General features: G+C 39.5%; 2 protein-coding genes across 3 annotated transcripts in view; one reads left to right on the top strand and one right to left on the bottom strand.

Moving 5' to 3' along the window:
* The window catches only part of pcdh1a (protocadherin 1a), a 113,449-nt gene that overhangs the window by 20,976 nt on the left and 77,498 nt on the right, over window positions 1-14,975 (bottom strand). For both annotated transcript variants that reach the window (XM_026182570.2, XM_080307017.1), the window contains one exon: window positions 4,452-4,671. In XM_026182570.2, coding sequence (XP_026038355.1) covers window positions 4,452-4,671 — 220 coding nt within the window. The remainder of the gene's footprint in view (window positions 1-4,451; window positions 4,672-14,975) is intronic.
* Window positions 12,004-13,880, top strand: LOC113037325 (uncharacterized). The gene is made up of 2 exons (XM_080307016.1): window positions 12,004-12,558; window positions 12,740-13,880. Exons 1-2 carry the CDS (start codon window positions 12,163-12,165, stop codon window positions 13,280-13,282), a joined length of 939 nt encoding a protein of 312 aa, XP_080163142.1. The 5' UTR covers window positions 12,004-12,162; the 3' UTR covers window positions 13,283-13,880.

Here is a 14,975-nt window from a genome sequence, read left to right on the forward strand (position 1 = left end):
AATACATCCATGTACTGTATTCAGGTGCACATGCGCACCCACCCATGCCCCCCACATGAGCACATGCATCCAATGGACATTGGATGCATGTGCTCATTTCTGATTAGATTAACAGTTGAGCAATGTGCATGCTACACTGTGAACGTAAGAGTGGAAAATGCACATGGGTAAACTGAAATGGAGTGCACTAACACAGCCGGGAGACAAGAATAAGAAAAAGTGGGAGGAGGGAGCAGCTGCTAAGGCATGGGGGGGGGGGGGGGGAGGAACTCCAGAAATTAATTTCTGCAGATCAGACAGCATAGATGTCATATAGCGGAATTTTTTATTACTCTACTTTGAATGAACTCTTAATACCAAAGCCAAGAATCATAACGGAATATGTTTATGCCCACTTGAGCGAAGCTGTTACAGACTACATACACACTTTCCTTTGAGCTACTCAGCCCAGTAAACCAAGGTCATATTACTTTAGTCTGCAAGAATCTTAGCAGACAGGGAAATTTTTTTTCTTTTGTTCATTTTAACTTTCAAAAGGCTTTTGATTGTATTTACACAGACACCTCTTTTAGATATTTTTTTCTTCTTAAGTATTACATGGCTATGCAGCTGTTATGTTCCCCATGTACAAACTGATTACTCAGTACTCCCATTTAGTGCTGGGCGATATGGAAAGAATATTTATCACGATATGAATTATGGGATCTGCTTTGGTCCTTTTCATATTATCTTCCTTTTATTCTCGATGTTACTTGTTAAGCACCTTGGCATACCCTTGCTTTTAAGTGTGCTTTATAAATAAAGTTTTATTATTATTATTATAGTTATTTATATCACGATGACGATATATATCACGATATACCACCTGACCTGCGGTCATCTGGAAAGTACGCGGTCTGTAAACAGCGAGCGGGGAGGGTCCAGTCTTTGTTAATGAAATGGATGGTTACGCTCATGTAGGGCTGCATATCTCTGCTTGTCCATAGGTCAATCATCAAGGCATAATGCACGACACTGCAAACATCCTTCTCTACTTTGTCCCAGCACTAGATTAATAGATTCTTGAGTGTTCTTTTTTGTGGACCTTCTATAGGTGATAGATTTGTTGTGTTGCCATTGAGTGCAGGAATAGTTTTATAGCATAGCTTGCAAATGGGCGTCTTCTGCTCCATGTTGGTGCTGTTGAACCCAAAATGTAACCAAATCATAGACGTACCCCCTCTTTTCGGTAAAAGTGCTTTTTCTTGGGCTGCCTGTGTAGCTGTCTCTGCCTGTTGCATGTCCGGGCATGAAAATGCAAACTGTCGCACATCCATGGTTTTGAGTTACCGTAAAGCATGTCGCAAATCCGGGTGCACATAAAGCAGCATCATGTCGCAAAACCACAAGATGGAGTTTCTTTCCGAAAAATATCATTTTTCATAATTTATTTTCTCTTGCTAAAGTTAAGAGTATGTATAGTGAGAATACAACACTAATATATTTGCCACAAGCTATTTAATGATATTTTTTATGTAATCATTTATAAAATTAGGTTCGGAACAATAGAAGACAAATGGCACGATAGACACTTTTCTATCGCCCACACGATATATATCTTCATATCACCCAGCACTACTCCCATTGCTGTTAACCAGATTAGGCTCTTGAAAGTAAGAAACTGTAAGTACACATTTGACAATTTAATTCTTGCCATTTTGCCATATGCAGATGATATTGTGCTTCTGTCAGAGGGAATGTGTTAAAATTCTGTTTAAGATGATGGAAATTGTCAGTCAAAGGTAAATGATTTATTTTAGGGAACAAATTTGGGACTGCAGCATGGGAATATACATAGAAACTAGCAGGATTGGTTTAGAGATCATTAGTTGGGTGCCAACACAATAGAAGGGTGTGAAAATCTTGGGCATTTTACTTATCCACAACATTATGATGCATGTGTCAGCACCATATTAAATTATGTTTTAGTGATAAGGGAATTAAAAAATCAGCCTAAAAGCAACAAGTCTTGGTTAACTCGCAAGCATTTAATCAATCAATCAATCAATAAAAAAGTACCACTAATTATAGATAAACCGAAAAGCTAATATACTTACCTCATAAATTATTTACAGCTTTAATAGCAGTGTTAAAATTAATAGCGACAAGCATAATAGTAATTTTTCTATGTGTAATTTTATTAGTAATAAAAGTGATTCTGTATTTCCAGTTTATTATAGGAATGAAAAACCTGACTACAATCAGAATTTCACTGAATTCCCAAACTGAAATGGACTACTGAACTACAAAGTTTGTAAAAATGTAGATTCGCCAGTGTCAGAGTTCAACTTGTATAACAAAACACACATCCATGTCGATATTTTCCAAGCCTGGTGATGCAAAGGCTGACAGTCTGGGGTTCATATATTGCGTTTTATCCAACTTAAATGGAGTGACACATCGTCCTCACCTCCCCATTTTTTGCCTGTCAGTCATCTTTACTGCAATGAATAAAGCTCTGTACCAGTACAGCCTGTCACTCAAAATGCTTAAAAAAGACTTCATGTCACTATTCAGGTGAAGCTTGGGAGGAATTCCTCTGTCTCATTTGATTTTTCTGTCTAATCTTTCATTTTATGTAGGCTCCCTGTTATCTCCCTGGAGTGGAAATCACATTTTAATTAGGTCTTTCCTTGGTTAGCAGTTCATCTTCGCATCTCCCTGTCCTATGTGTTCATCCTGTGGGCTTTGCATCCTTGTCAGAGATTCCCTACACCCTGTCACAATCTAACGTTGTCCCCATCCTGTGCCACCTTTCCATTCTTTAACTGCTCTGTCTTCACTTGCCATCTTGCTCCCTTGCTGCTGAGAACAAAGGCAACATCACAAAAACATGTGTTTTCCAGATGGCAAAAATGCAACAAAGCCACAACAATCTAAAAAAGAAATCATACATATCCCATAACATAATTATGTGGGCAAGATAGAAATGTGTTAGTTGACTGCTGGCTCCTGAACCCGCAAGAGCGAGACTGTATATGGGCTGACTTAATCTGATGTTTAGTAAACTTAGACCTGTGTAGAGGCAGAAGGAAGTGCAACATTTGGGAGACTTGTCCTTTTTTGCACAACCACTACTCCAGTCTTGAATTCCAATGTCACTAATTGACACCAACATTTGCAGCAGAGATGAATAAACTAACTAATGTGACCCAGCACAAGAAGAGGCAATGCATCACAATGCAAGATGCTTTACTAAAAATGGAACTTTATCATCTGCTGCTTTCAGGTGACAGTGACACATTTTAGCCTTTGATCCTGCAATGTTTTGTAACTTGGGAATGCTTGAGACTGAAATAGTCTTCCTTTTTTTCCCCCCTCTCATCACTTAATCTTTTTCCAACCGTGATGTATACTTGCACTGACAAAAGATGCATCTGGGTCTGTTTCACCCACAGTGTGACACCTTAACTGTCAGTGTTGATCAGCAATTCATCAAGTCCTCAATGATGCATTTGTCTTTTATGGGGCAGTCAAAGGTCTACCTTTAAAATCTATATGCTAACAGAGCTGAGCCCTCACTGCTTTTGAGATAAGACCACATTAATGAAGAAAGTTAACATTCTAGAAATGCAAGCAGGAGGGCGAGGTTGTTGTAGGTCAGAAGTGAAATATCAGAATTTACAAGTGTAAGACCGGGCAGCACTGCAACACAAAATGCTACAATAATTGGAAATGCACCATATGTATCACTTATCATAGACATGTAATGGATTGTGTTTGGCAGCGTAAGGCAGCAAAATTGTTATTTTGATGCACTGCTCACAGATTTGCAGCTATGGCCTTAGCTATAAGTCTTTTTGTTTGTTTGTTTGTTTGTTTGTTTGTTTGTTTGTTTTGGGGGGTGTTCTTTGCAATATAAACTTAATAGTGAGGCCGTCAGTGTTCTGCTGGTGGATTGATTATTAAACCAAGAAATTATGGCACCTGCACGCCTTAGCTGCTGTGTAACTCGTGTCCGACTAGGAGCAAGGAACTGCTATGAGTAAACATAGTGTAGTCTGCACAGATGTCAAGGTTCAGATTTATTTAGAGGGCAAATGCTTCATTAGTTGGGCTTTTTAATTAGCACACTTGTGAGAGAGGGTCATTAAGGATGTCTGACAGAGGACCTGCTGATGAGGGGGATGGAGACACTGCTTACTCCAGCCTTGGTACACTCCCCACACACACATACACACGCACCCACGCAGCACAGATCTGCTCAAAAACCAATAACATTTCCACACAGTCATCAACAACCACAGCAAGTCAACGTCAAGCGTGCCACAACATTTTTGGGCTGAAATGGCCAGGGAGCACAAACAAACCTTCTACATAATGCATGTCTCAACCAAAGCCCGTTAGAGCCATCAACATTCAAATGCATATTCATAAAGAATATGCCAGAATAAAGAGGCTTGTCAGTGTACCATTTTCTGGGTGTTCAGTCTCTCCAATACTGCCATCTGGAGTGGTTCTCTCATAGTGGTCCTCAGGCAGGGTCAGGGGTCCAATGCGAGGACCAGACGATGACTTGCTGCTTGGAGTCTCAGATTCCTCCAGGCCGCTGTCATAGTAGCTGTGCTGAGAGGCATCCTGCAGGTCCTGCACAGGGTTGGTGGTGGAAAAGGTCACTCGCCGATGGGGATGCTAAAACACAGAGAGAAAACAAATGAATTTGTTCAGTATAAAGACACTTTTTTTTTAACCCCCTATAACCCTTTTTTTCTTTTTGTTTCCTTTTTGGTCTGCACAGTTACATTCACAGCTCAAAACACATCCATTTAGAATTATTCTGTAGATTGTGCTGGCCATATAAAGTTCACTAATAAAAAGTCAGAAAATAGTATTAAATATTAAAGACCTTTAAATATTAAATCGTTTTTTGGTCTATTATTATTCTGAAGATTGAATAGGTCAGAATTATATGAAAGGAGTGAAGATGGACTTCAATAACAAGGAACAGAAATGAATTAACTACCACAACATTCCAATATATTCTACAGTAGATTAATAGATGCATCAAAGTGTGAATGGGGGGCATGCATTTAAATATTCTGACTGTTTATGGAAAGTGATTGAAATTAGTTTGCAACAAATAAGTGCCAATTCTCTTTCGTTTTTGCATCCTTGTAGTGCAAACTGTCAAAGTTTGATTTTCCTTGATATCCATGGACATGAAAGTAAACATTTTAAACAAACGTCTCATGGTGTCATAGAAATTGTAACCGCGATATGTACGATTATTGCTGTCACTGTCATTATTAGTCAGACAAAAGTTTCATTTTCTAAATCTGCCACTGCCAAATGAATTCTGATGACAATGATTGGTACACTAATCAGTAGCCCCAGTGAGCTACTTTCTATCTCCATATTTTAATATTTCTCTTTCCCCAGCTTTTGATGTTTAACTGAGTGGAAAGCTAGACAATATTTCCACAATCTAACTAAAAAGGAATCCAAAGAAGATCTAAATAAGGCTAACAACAAAAAGGGCACTGCAAATAAAGTTTGTGACACACATCAATTTGCCAGCATTAGAATATTTCATTAAATTTGCTTTCAGTGGTTTATGCTGATAAGATTTGATGAAAGATTGTAAAAAGTAAATGAATGAATGAAAATACTGATAGCTTGAAGAGGAGCAGAGCAACAAATGATAAATCATTTGAGATCACACCCTTTATCAAATTGAATGGCTTGTAAATAGAGTTAGGAGACCATTAAATTTCCTCTTCCAAAGATCAGTTTACTAATGGCTACCTACCCACCGATCCACAACAGAAAGATGACTCCTTGCAGTGCACATGCAATCGTCCCCCACCCCCACACATGAGCACCTCTCGTAAAAGTCAGGAAAGCACTGATACAGCAGAACAGGCCTGCCAGTGCTGCACGAGTCAGCCCCGATCAATACCACGGGTCTGCGCTTTCTACCGTTCAACCACTTTTCTGGCAAACAAATCCATGCTAGAAATCATTCGAACCATCAGCTTTTAGTACATACACACACCAGATATTGAGAAATGCTTTTAGGGCTTAGGTAAGTGCTATCAACAGCATGTTAGCGGGCTCCAAAATGTTTCCAGAAACCTGTTCATCTCTCCATCATCCCAACCCATCATACTGTTTTTTCTCAGTGCACTGATGCATCTCGACTTTTATCTGAATAATGACTATGTGAGTTCGCTGGTGCCTCGTAGTTATTTTTTCTCTTTTTCCCTCTCAAGAAAGCTACAACAACACTACATCAATAAATTATAGTCTCATCTTGGATTCTATAGATTTATGTATATTATTATATACATAAGAAACATAAAAAAGACTTCTATGTCTTTTTTGTTTCAGATATAGTGTAAACAAATGAAGAAAAGGTGCTGGGAGGGTGGGGGTGGAGTTAGGGGGTGTTTGGGTTCTATTAAATGTGCTCTTTGATTGTACATAGACACATAAAATATTTTTAAGCTTCATTTGAAATTAAACATACAAAGCAAGAACACGCTGTTTATTATACCACTCAAACTTCAGCTGATCTAATTCAGTTCTGAAAATATTACTAGTATGAATCGTGGAAAGATCCCACACATGACAAACACACACAAATTCAAAATAGAGACTCCTCCATCACCCTGGCTGCTAAGGATTTTCACTTCTATGGTATTTTACAAACATGACTAGACAAACTATATATTCCAGTGGTGCATTCTTAAAATCCGATTGGTCATCTCTTCGGCTCCTTATATGTTTAAAGTGAGGGGGCGTTTAGTTGTTCAAATATGGATTCTTGCTTACACGTCTCCTCAAGGCATCAGTCCAGAGAGTCAGCATGTTTCCTGAGTATGATAACCAGCAAAGACTGCAGAGATGGGAAATAGATTCCCCTTTTAGTCAGAACAAAAATCCTTTGCCAGGCCTTGGGGGCTGCAGGGATGCGGCAAGACGGAAGGATGGAAGGGGAGGCTGAGCAGGAGTGGGGAGTTGGTCAGGCAGACACGGGCGGCGCTTTGGCTAGAGGGGACAAGCAGAAGGATTAGATTCTGGGAGACTGGAGGCGGGAGAGTACGATTGTTTGGGCATTGTTGTAGGAGTAAGAAGCTACAGGGCTGAGAATGAGGGACGGGACATTTATGATGACATCTAGAATTCATAACCCTATTTAGATTTTGCTAAAATGGCCTTGTTCATAATAATGTAGTCCCAAAGCAGATGGAAAGATATTGCATGATTCTGTCTTTATAAGAGGACCAAGATACATTTTTACATAAACAGCAATTGTCCACTGCTTAACTGCCCCTCCCCCCCCCCCCCTCCCCCCGGCATTCTTAGTCAGGCTGTCACAGAATAATTTCGAGCTAAACATGGTTATAACTGAATGAGTTTTAGCTGAACGTACATGCTGATTACTAGTAAGATGATGATGTTATTTCTTAATTTCTTTACAGTTTGCTGACATGACCATGTTCCACTCTTGTGAGAGCAGGCTGCCGTGTGCTTTCTTAAATAGGCTATTTAATTATACATTCATACAGTGCTCCTTTGCAAATACCATAATAACCAAGTGCTTTGTGATAAACACATAACAGATTAATAGCCTTTTCAGTGCATATATGACCTGACTGTAAGGCCTTGGACTATAGCTGAAGACTGCACTCCTTGTTCTTCTCTGCATGGAGTTGCTACTAAATATGAGCAACAGTGAGCTAAATGGCAGGAAACCACAAAACAGACATGAGCTGTCTCATTAGCAGCAAATGAACTTTCAAAATAAAAGCCAGGGAATTGTCCACAGGTAAACTGACTGTGACTGTGAATAACGGTGAGTCCCTTGACAAAATATGGAGTTTTTCCTTCCATCTGATTATTGGGGCTTTTTCTGTGATATTGTAGGATCTTTACCTTACGATATAAAGTGCCTTGAGGTGATTGCTCTTGTGATCTGAAGCTATATAAATAAAACTGAATTGAACTGAATGAATGCTAGAATGGTCATGTGATTTGAACTTTTACCATCTAAATATTTTGAAAAAATGTGGGACAAAGTGGCAAATAAATAAGGATTGTCACAGAAAAGGAAAAAAAAGGCTATTTTCGAAAGACTTTTTATGTGCTTGCATCTGAAGTTGTTATGCAAGCTGGAACTACTTATTTTAATTTACTATCTATTCAACTAATTAAAAAAATTAATGAGGACTGCACCTTCTCTTTATCTCACCCTTTCATTGGTTTGTAGAAGCAAACATATAACACAGTGGGGACAAATCTATTAAGTTGAATTGCAAGGACCAGACTTTCATCTAAATACATCAAAATATCAAATCAACGGAATAACACAACATTATGTGATGTCTTGCCTGAAACAAGAACTGGTTACGTTCGAACTGATAAGGAGTGAAATAGTCTGGCGCAGATAATCACAAGTGATGATTTATGTGAGTTAAATCTTGAGTGTGAGGTTAAGGGAAGAGAAGCCTGCTGGTCTGAACTCAAGAGTGCATTTTAGGTTATGTTTAAACTGGCAGCCCATATTAAATTTTTGGCAGACTGAGATATCAGAACAAATATTTCATTTTTCAAATCAGATTTAATCCAAATTCCCGAGCGGGTTGCTATCTGATTTAAAAACTGGCTTTCAAATGATCCTTTACATCACTTTGTATTTGACAGACAGCAGTGACGTCACACCCAGAGAACTGCTAGCTCGGTGCGGACTGTCACTAAGGTTTTCTGGCGTGATCGAAGACTTGTGCACTGTGACTAGATATTGCTACAGTGTGAAGAGTGAGAGAATACATCTCCATTATTCACCCAGCTTGTGGCCTGCTGTTTTGTGTCTGCATTGGGAAAAGGCACTACCAGTTTGTGAATGTATTTACGCCTATGCCGTTTCCATAGCAACTGACGCAAATGGGTTATCGTCAATGGTTATATTGGAATAGCGTGGACAGTTTGTCCCAAGGATTGGTTTTGAAATAAAATAATAATAATGTAGGTGCCTGCAGCTTGAATGGAAGAGTAGAAAGACATTGTGGTGGTGTACAGCTGTGCTTTATCAAAAAGGATAGCATTTTAGATCATCTCTAATATTACTGCTGATTTGCACTACTGTTCCCTGGTGGGACCACAGACCCCAATACTGCTGTGCTCTTGTGCTGGAGGTCTCAGTTTACTGTAGATGTCCTAGGGCTACCCAACACCATGTTGTCAGGTGCCCTGTCATTCAGCCAGGCTTCCCTGGACATCACTGCTAGTGCTTATGCAGATGTGCAAATTCTTCATGCTCTCAGACACTTTTTAGGCAAACTCCTGGAAGAATCTTAGGTGAGGTACATTGAATTTTTGAATGCCCATCTCCTCCAAAGTTTGTATTTGTCTTTTCATTCATCTATGAGTAAACATATGGCGATCGAGCTGTTGACTGAATTGTATGTGCTTCAAAACTTATACAGTTAGGACTATATACACTGGATGACCAAATTATGCACTCACGACTGTTTACGACAATATATTTCAGCATTTAAATGCCATGTCAATTTTACACGGTACCTCATGGATGCAGATGGACACGCGAATAACAGCATGGTTGGTGAGGGTGAGACGGAACAGGAAACGGACAAGACAAGGCAAATCGAGGAGCTCGTTCCTAAATGAAGTTCTACCTCTGTAGCATGGATGTGGTTTGACTGTGAAAATCTGATACAAACCAGAAAACTGTATTCTGCCAGTCATGACAACAGGCTCAAACACCACGAACCTCTTCTACCACCTACACAAGAACTATTAGACAGAGAGTATGGACAGAGTTTTACAAATGACAAGCACAAAAGAGTGCTTATATAAAAATCATTTATGTTGGGCTTGTAATCATTTTTTTAAACTGTTTTGTTTATTATGAATTAATATTTTAACATTTTAAATTAATGATTTGAGCTGACATTCTAAATAAAAAGATAAAAATAATCACATATGAACATGTATGATTCTTTTTTGAGCATGCCATTTAAAATTTTACAAAAAATACACTATTTTACACATTTTCTAAACTTGTGTATGCACTATGTCATGATGTATTGTTATTGGGATATGGGATGACTTATACTGGGATATGAGATTTTGGTCATACAGTTTTTGCTCGTTGCTTGAACACTATAAACCCATGCTTAGACTAAAGTAACACAACTTGAAGCTTTTGTTACCATACCCCAAACACATGTACCCATACCTTAAACAAAAGTGCTGCTTTGCACTCTGGTTGCAATTATGCAACACACTTACTCCTTTATGCAACACACATGGTCCTGCATACTACACTCTATTTCATACATAAGACACTTCGTTCAAAAATGAAATTTCAGGGTGCCATTTGGAAAACACATGTATCCAAAATACAAAACACATCGGGTAATTGCAACCACTCAAATATACACCTGAAGGCACTTACTTGCAAAACTGAACACCAATTAGCCAGCCACAAAAAGCCCTCAGTTTAGCCAATTCAAGAACTTTGCAAGCATGGATGGAGGGAGAGCAAGAGGAAGAGGAGGAGGAGGTCAAAGAGGCCATGCACGGACCCATATTTCTGATGATATAAGAGCAACTTTGGTGGACCATGTCATCAACCACGGCCTGACTATGAGGGAAGCTGGGCAGAGAGTCCACCCACATCTAAGCCGCTTCACAGTGGCATCTGTAATACAGTTTTTTCTGATTGCTTAAGCACATTTTTTGTAACTATTGGCTAATTTTGCAAAACTCTTCACACAAATAAGAAAACCTGTCACCCAATCATCAAAACATTGTAGTTCTCTTGCAAAAGCGAACACAGCTAGATTAACTCTTCACACCTTCGTAAAAATGGTGTTTCCGTATCAAACAGTGCACACAAGCCATCATCTACTAAGCACACAATGCGCCAACTGCACACTGATGGTATGAATACAAAACACATCTGGCTTTTGCTTTCTCTGTGCACAAGGTAGGCTATGTCAGTTTGAGCTCATACTTCTGTCATAGATCCATAAGCATAGAGGGATCCAAACTTCAAGTACTGGTGTTTATTCAAACACATCAAAACAAACACAAGTGTTCATTTCCAAGTATAGGATTATTTGCAATCGCCATAATGACTATATGGGTTACTTGGTCTGCAGTGAACATGCTTCCTCTGCCCCCAGCATCTGGTCATCTAGCAATTCTGTAAAATAACAATTTCAGTATTTTTACATCAATGGTATTGGTGTGTTTCTCATTGGCATATGGCAGTGCTACAAATCTTTGTGCGAAGTGACTGTACTAACCGATTCTCATTTCAAGATGTCCTTATGGTACTTGCTACAGTGTAGCGGCTCGAGTTAGGCTGGACCCGTTGGCCAGCTACCCTCAGGGTCATTCCACGGTTGATTACATGGTCCACTATTGTAGCTCTGATGTCATCAGCAATTCTATTTCTTACTCTTCCTACCCTTCCTCTTCCCCATCCTCATCTTCCTCTCCCCCTTCCTCGTCTTCCTCTTGCTCCTCCTTGTCCTTGTCGTCCTCTTCATCCTACTTCTTCACCTCCACGTTCTCTTCCTCGGCCTCCTTTACTTCTCACTCTTTCTGCTCCCTCCATTGTACTCCGCACACACAGCTTACCTGTATTATAGTGCTTAGGCTGATTGCAAAGTGAACTGATTATCTAAAAAAGTTTTCACATGTGAAAGTGTGCCAGACAGTTGGCAAATTAGTGTTAATGATAGCCATACATGTGTATGCTTTTGCTAGGAGTGTGTTGGAAATTTGGTAATTGAGTGTTGTGCAGTGAATTGTGCCTACAGTTTTGCAAAGTGTGTGTTACAAAATTGCAAACTGAGTGCAAAGCAGTTTTTGTGCTTTTAGTTTTGCAAACTCAGTGAGTGGTTTTGCTATAAGTCTGAATAGTTTTAGAGATTGTGCTACAAGAATCACAGTTAGGGTTTAAGCATTCAGAAAAAACTGTAAGAAAATTCCGACTAGAAAACAGGTCTGTCTTCATCTCACTGCCTTCTACTCTACTCAGATGGTTTTCATAGTACTGTTCTACAGTTACCATATCAAGTGTACAGGGTATTGCAGGGTGCTAATGCTCCTTTTGCAGCCAAAGTGGTAGTTTCTGTGAAACATACCATGATTACTTATATTGAAGTACAGTGTTGTACAGTGGATGATACAGTATATACAGTGAAGTACTGTAAGAAAAATAAGCAAACCGATGACAATATGTGGTTGTATTTCTCTAGAATGACTCGAAGACCTTCTGGGGGAGGACGCCAACGCCTGTTCACACAACGGCAGGAACTTGCTGTTGTGGACCTAGTGAGGGCAGACAATGCCATCCGTCTCCACCAGCTACGACGGAAAATACTTGCAGACAGGCGAGTGTTCAGCAACATAGACCATGTGAGCATCACCACCATCAGACGCATCTTGGGTAAACACAGCATCACCATGAAGCAGCTCTACAGAGTCCCATTCGAGAGGAACAGTGACAGGGTCAAAGGACTTCGAGCTGAATATGTACGGGTACGTGTAACTGTCCCTTACATTTACAATAGAGTATTGGTGAAGTCCAGTAGCAGCTGAATATGTACCATATCAGTACCACATGGATCCATTCTGAGAGCTACACAGGTACCTGTGTGATGGGGTGAGGGTGCTGTATGTGTAGCACTGTAGTACAGTGATATGTTCCCCTTTTTTCCAGAGAATCTTGGCCATGGATGGAGCTGCACAGCCTCATGAATACATTTTCATTGATGAAGCTGGATTCGACCTGAGCAAAACAAGACGACGGGGTCGTAATGTAATTGGCCAAAGGGCAATTGTGCACGTCCCAGGGCAGCGCGGGGGAAACATCACATTATGTGCCGCCATATGCCTTCGAGGGCTTCTGCACCATCATGCAATACTGGGTCCATACAATAGCCAACACATACTCACATTTCTAGATGCTCTCCATGATATAGTTGTACAGAACAGACCAGATCAGCCCAGGTTTGTGGTGATATGGGATAATGTCAGTTTCCATCGGGCTGCTCTGGTCCAGGCCTGGTTCTCCAACCAAAGTCAACTTGAAGTGGTATGCTTGCCCCCTTACTCACCATTTTTAAACCCTATAGAGGAATTTTTTTCGGCTTGGAGATGGCGTGTATATGACCGCCAACTACATGCCTGCATGCCTCTTCTGCAGGCAATGGAACAGGCCTGCGGCGACATTCAGGTGACAGCAATCCATGGATGGTTTTGACATGGAAGAGGATATTTTCCCCGGTGCCCAGCGGGAGAAGACATTGCTTGCGATGTTGATGAGGTCCTGTGGCCAGACCCCAACAGACGGCGGGATCCATGAGCCCACGTATGCACAATTGTCATGATTTTTTGTTTACAGTATAGTGTTTTTTCTATTACTGTATTATGGGGGTTTTTTTGTTTTGGTTTTTTTTGCTTTATCTGAATTCATGGTACTGCAATGTACAATATTGAGTAGGTCTATTTGCTTTTTTGGTTGTTTGCAAATGTGTCTCCTGAAAATATGCCTTCTGAATGAACAATGGAAATCAAAGACTGCAGTGCTTTATATAAAGTAGACTAGTGTGTTCCTCCTGCTCTGTAAGTGTTTGCATATGATGCAAGTATGTGTCATTTTGTCAACAGAGTTACATTTTGACAAAGAAATGTTAGGTTTTGATAGCAGAGTTTAGGTTTTGAGAGTAGAGTTTCAATTTGGTGCAGATGTGAATGGTATATTTCCCAGTGTTGTGTCATGTTTACTTGTGTTTAGGGTTTTGGCACAATGAGCAAAGTTTTGCAAAATGTGTTCAGGCAACGGGCAAAAACTGTAACACACAGCCCTATATACAATATGGAATTAATCCATTTTCTTCTACCTATCCAGTTCAGGGTCACAGTGAGTCTTACCGTGAACAGATCGCTAGTCTGTCTCAGGGCTCAGTGACAGGCAAACATTCACTCTATATTCACACCTACGGCCAGTTTAGAACCACCATTTAACCTAACCTACCAAATATAGATTTAAGATTTAGCCTGAGACTAGCATTTAATATAAGCCACATCAAAGTCTGAATTTGAAACCAAAGTGGTTTCAAAATTCTGCATCTGACTACTACCTCTATTTATACTACTCTGTAAGCTTGCTAAAACCTGTCTGGCTCATAGTCCCTTATTGTCTTTTTTAAAATGAATTTATGATAAACACAATCACTCAAGTTTTCATTTAATCCCAGTGATGACAGCAACTTGTACTAAATCAGTGTAGAACAATGAAAATAGCTATGCCAAATGCAAGAAAAAGAATCAAAATTTGCCACTACAATTCACTGCCACATTGCAACAATGCTAAAAAAAACAAAAAAGTTCAATCTCTTCATTGCTTCCAAGTCCAATGGCTAACACTGTATTTGTCACAGTTAGTTTGATGCCAAATGTTTTCATTTAAATTTTTTATTACACAGTGGTATTGTTCAAGCTGAGTCACTGTGGCCAGAAAAACATGCTGAATATTCAGAATTTCACTTGGAGAAGCAGAGCACAACAAGAGCCCAAGTTTCATAACTTTGAACAAGACACATGAATGGGGATAATAATGAACTAAACACAATCACTACTGGTTAATAGCATCTCGGGTGCAATTTGAAAGTGGAAAATATAGCTTTTGGAAAGATAATTAGGGAACAAGAAGGAGCACTTGTAATAAAAGTAAACTGGTTTAATAGGAGACTTCAGAAGGTAAAGAATGTGGACTATGTTTCACAAAAAGAGAGACGGAGAAAAAAAACAAGGACATTCTTTAGTTTACTGTTCTCAGCTGCATTTGAATAAAGCACCAAATCCACACTTTTAAGCTTAAATTTCAAAACTTATATTTTAACTACTGATTTTATTTAGTGTTCTGATTTTATCTACTGTTTTTTTAATCAATT

The sequence above is a fragment of the Astatotilapia calliptera genome, chromosome 10, assembly GCF_964374335.1.
Source record: "Astatotilapia calliptera chromosome 10, fAstCal68.1, whole genome shotgun sequence".
Classification (NCBI taxonomy): Eukaryota; Metazoa; Chordata; class Actinopteri; order Cichliformes; family Cichlidae; genus Astatotilapia; species Astatotilapia calliptera.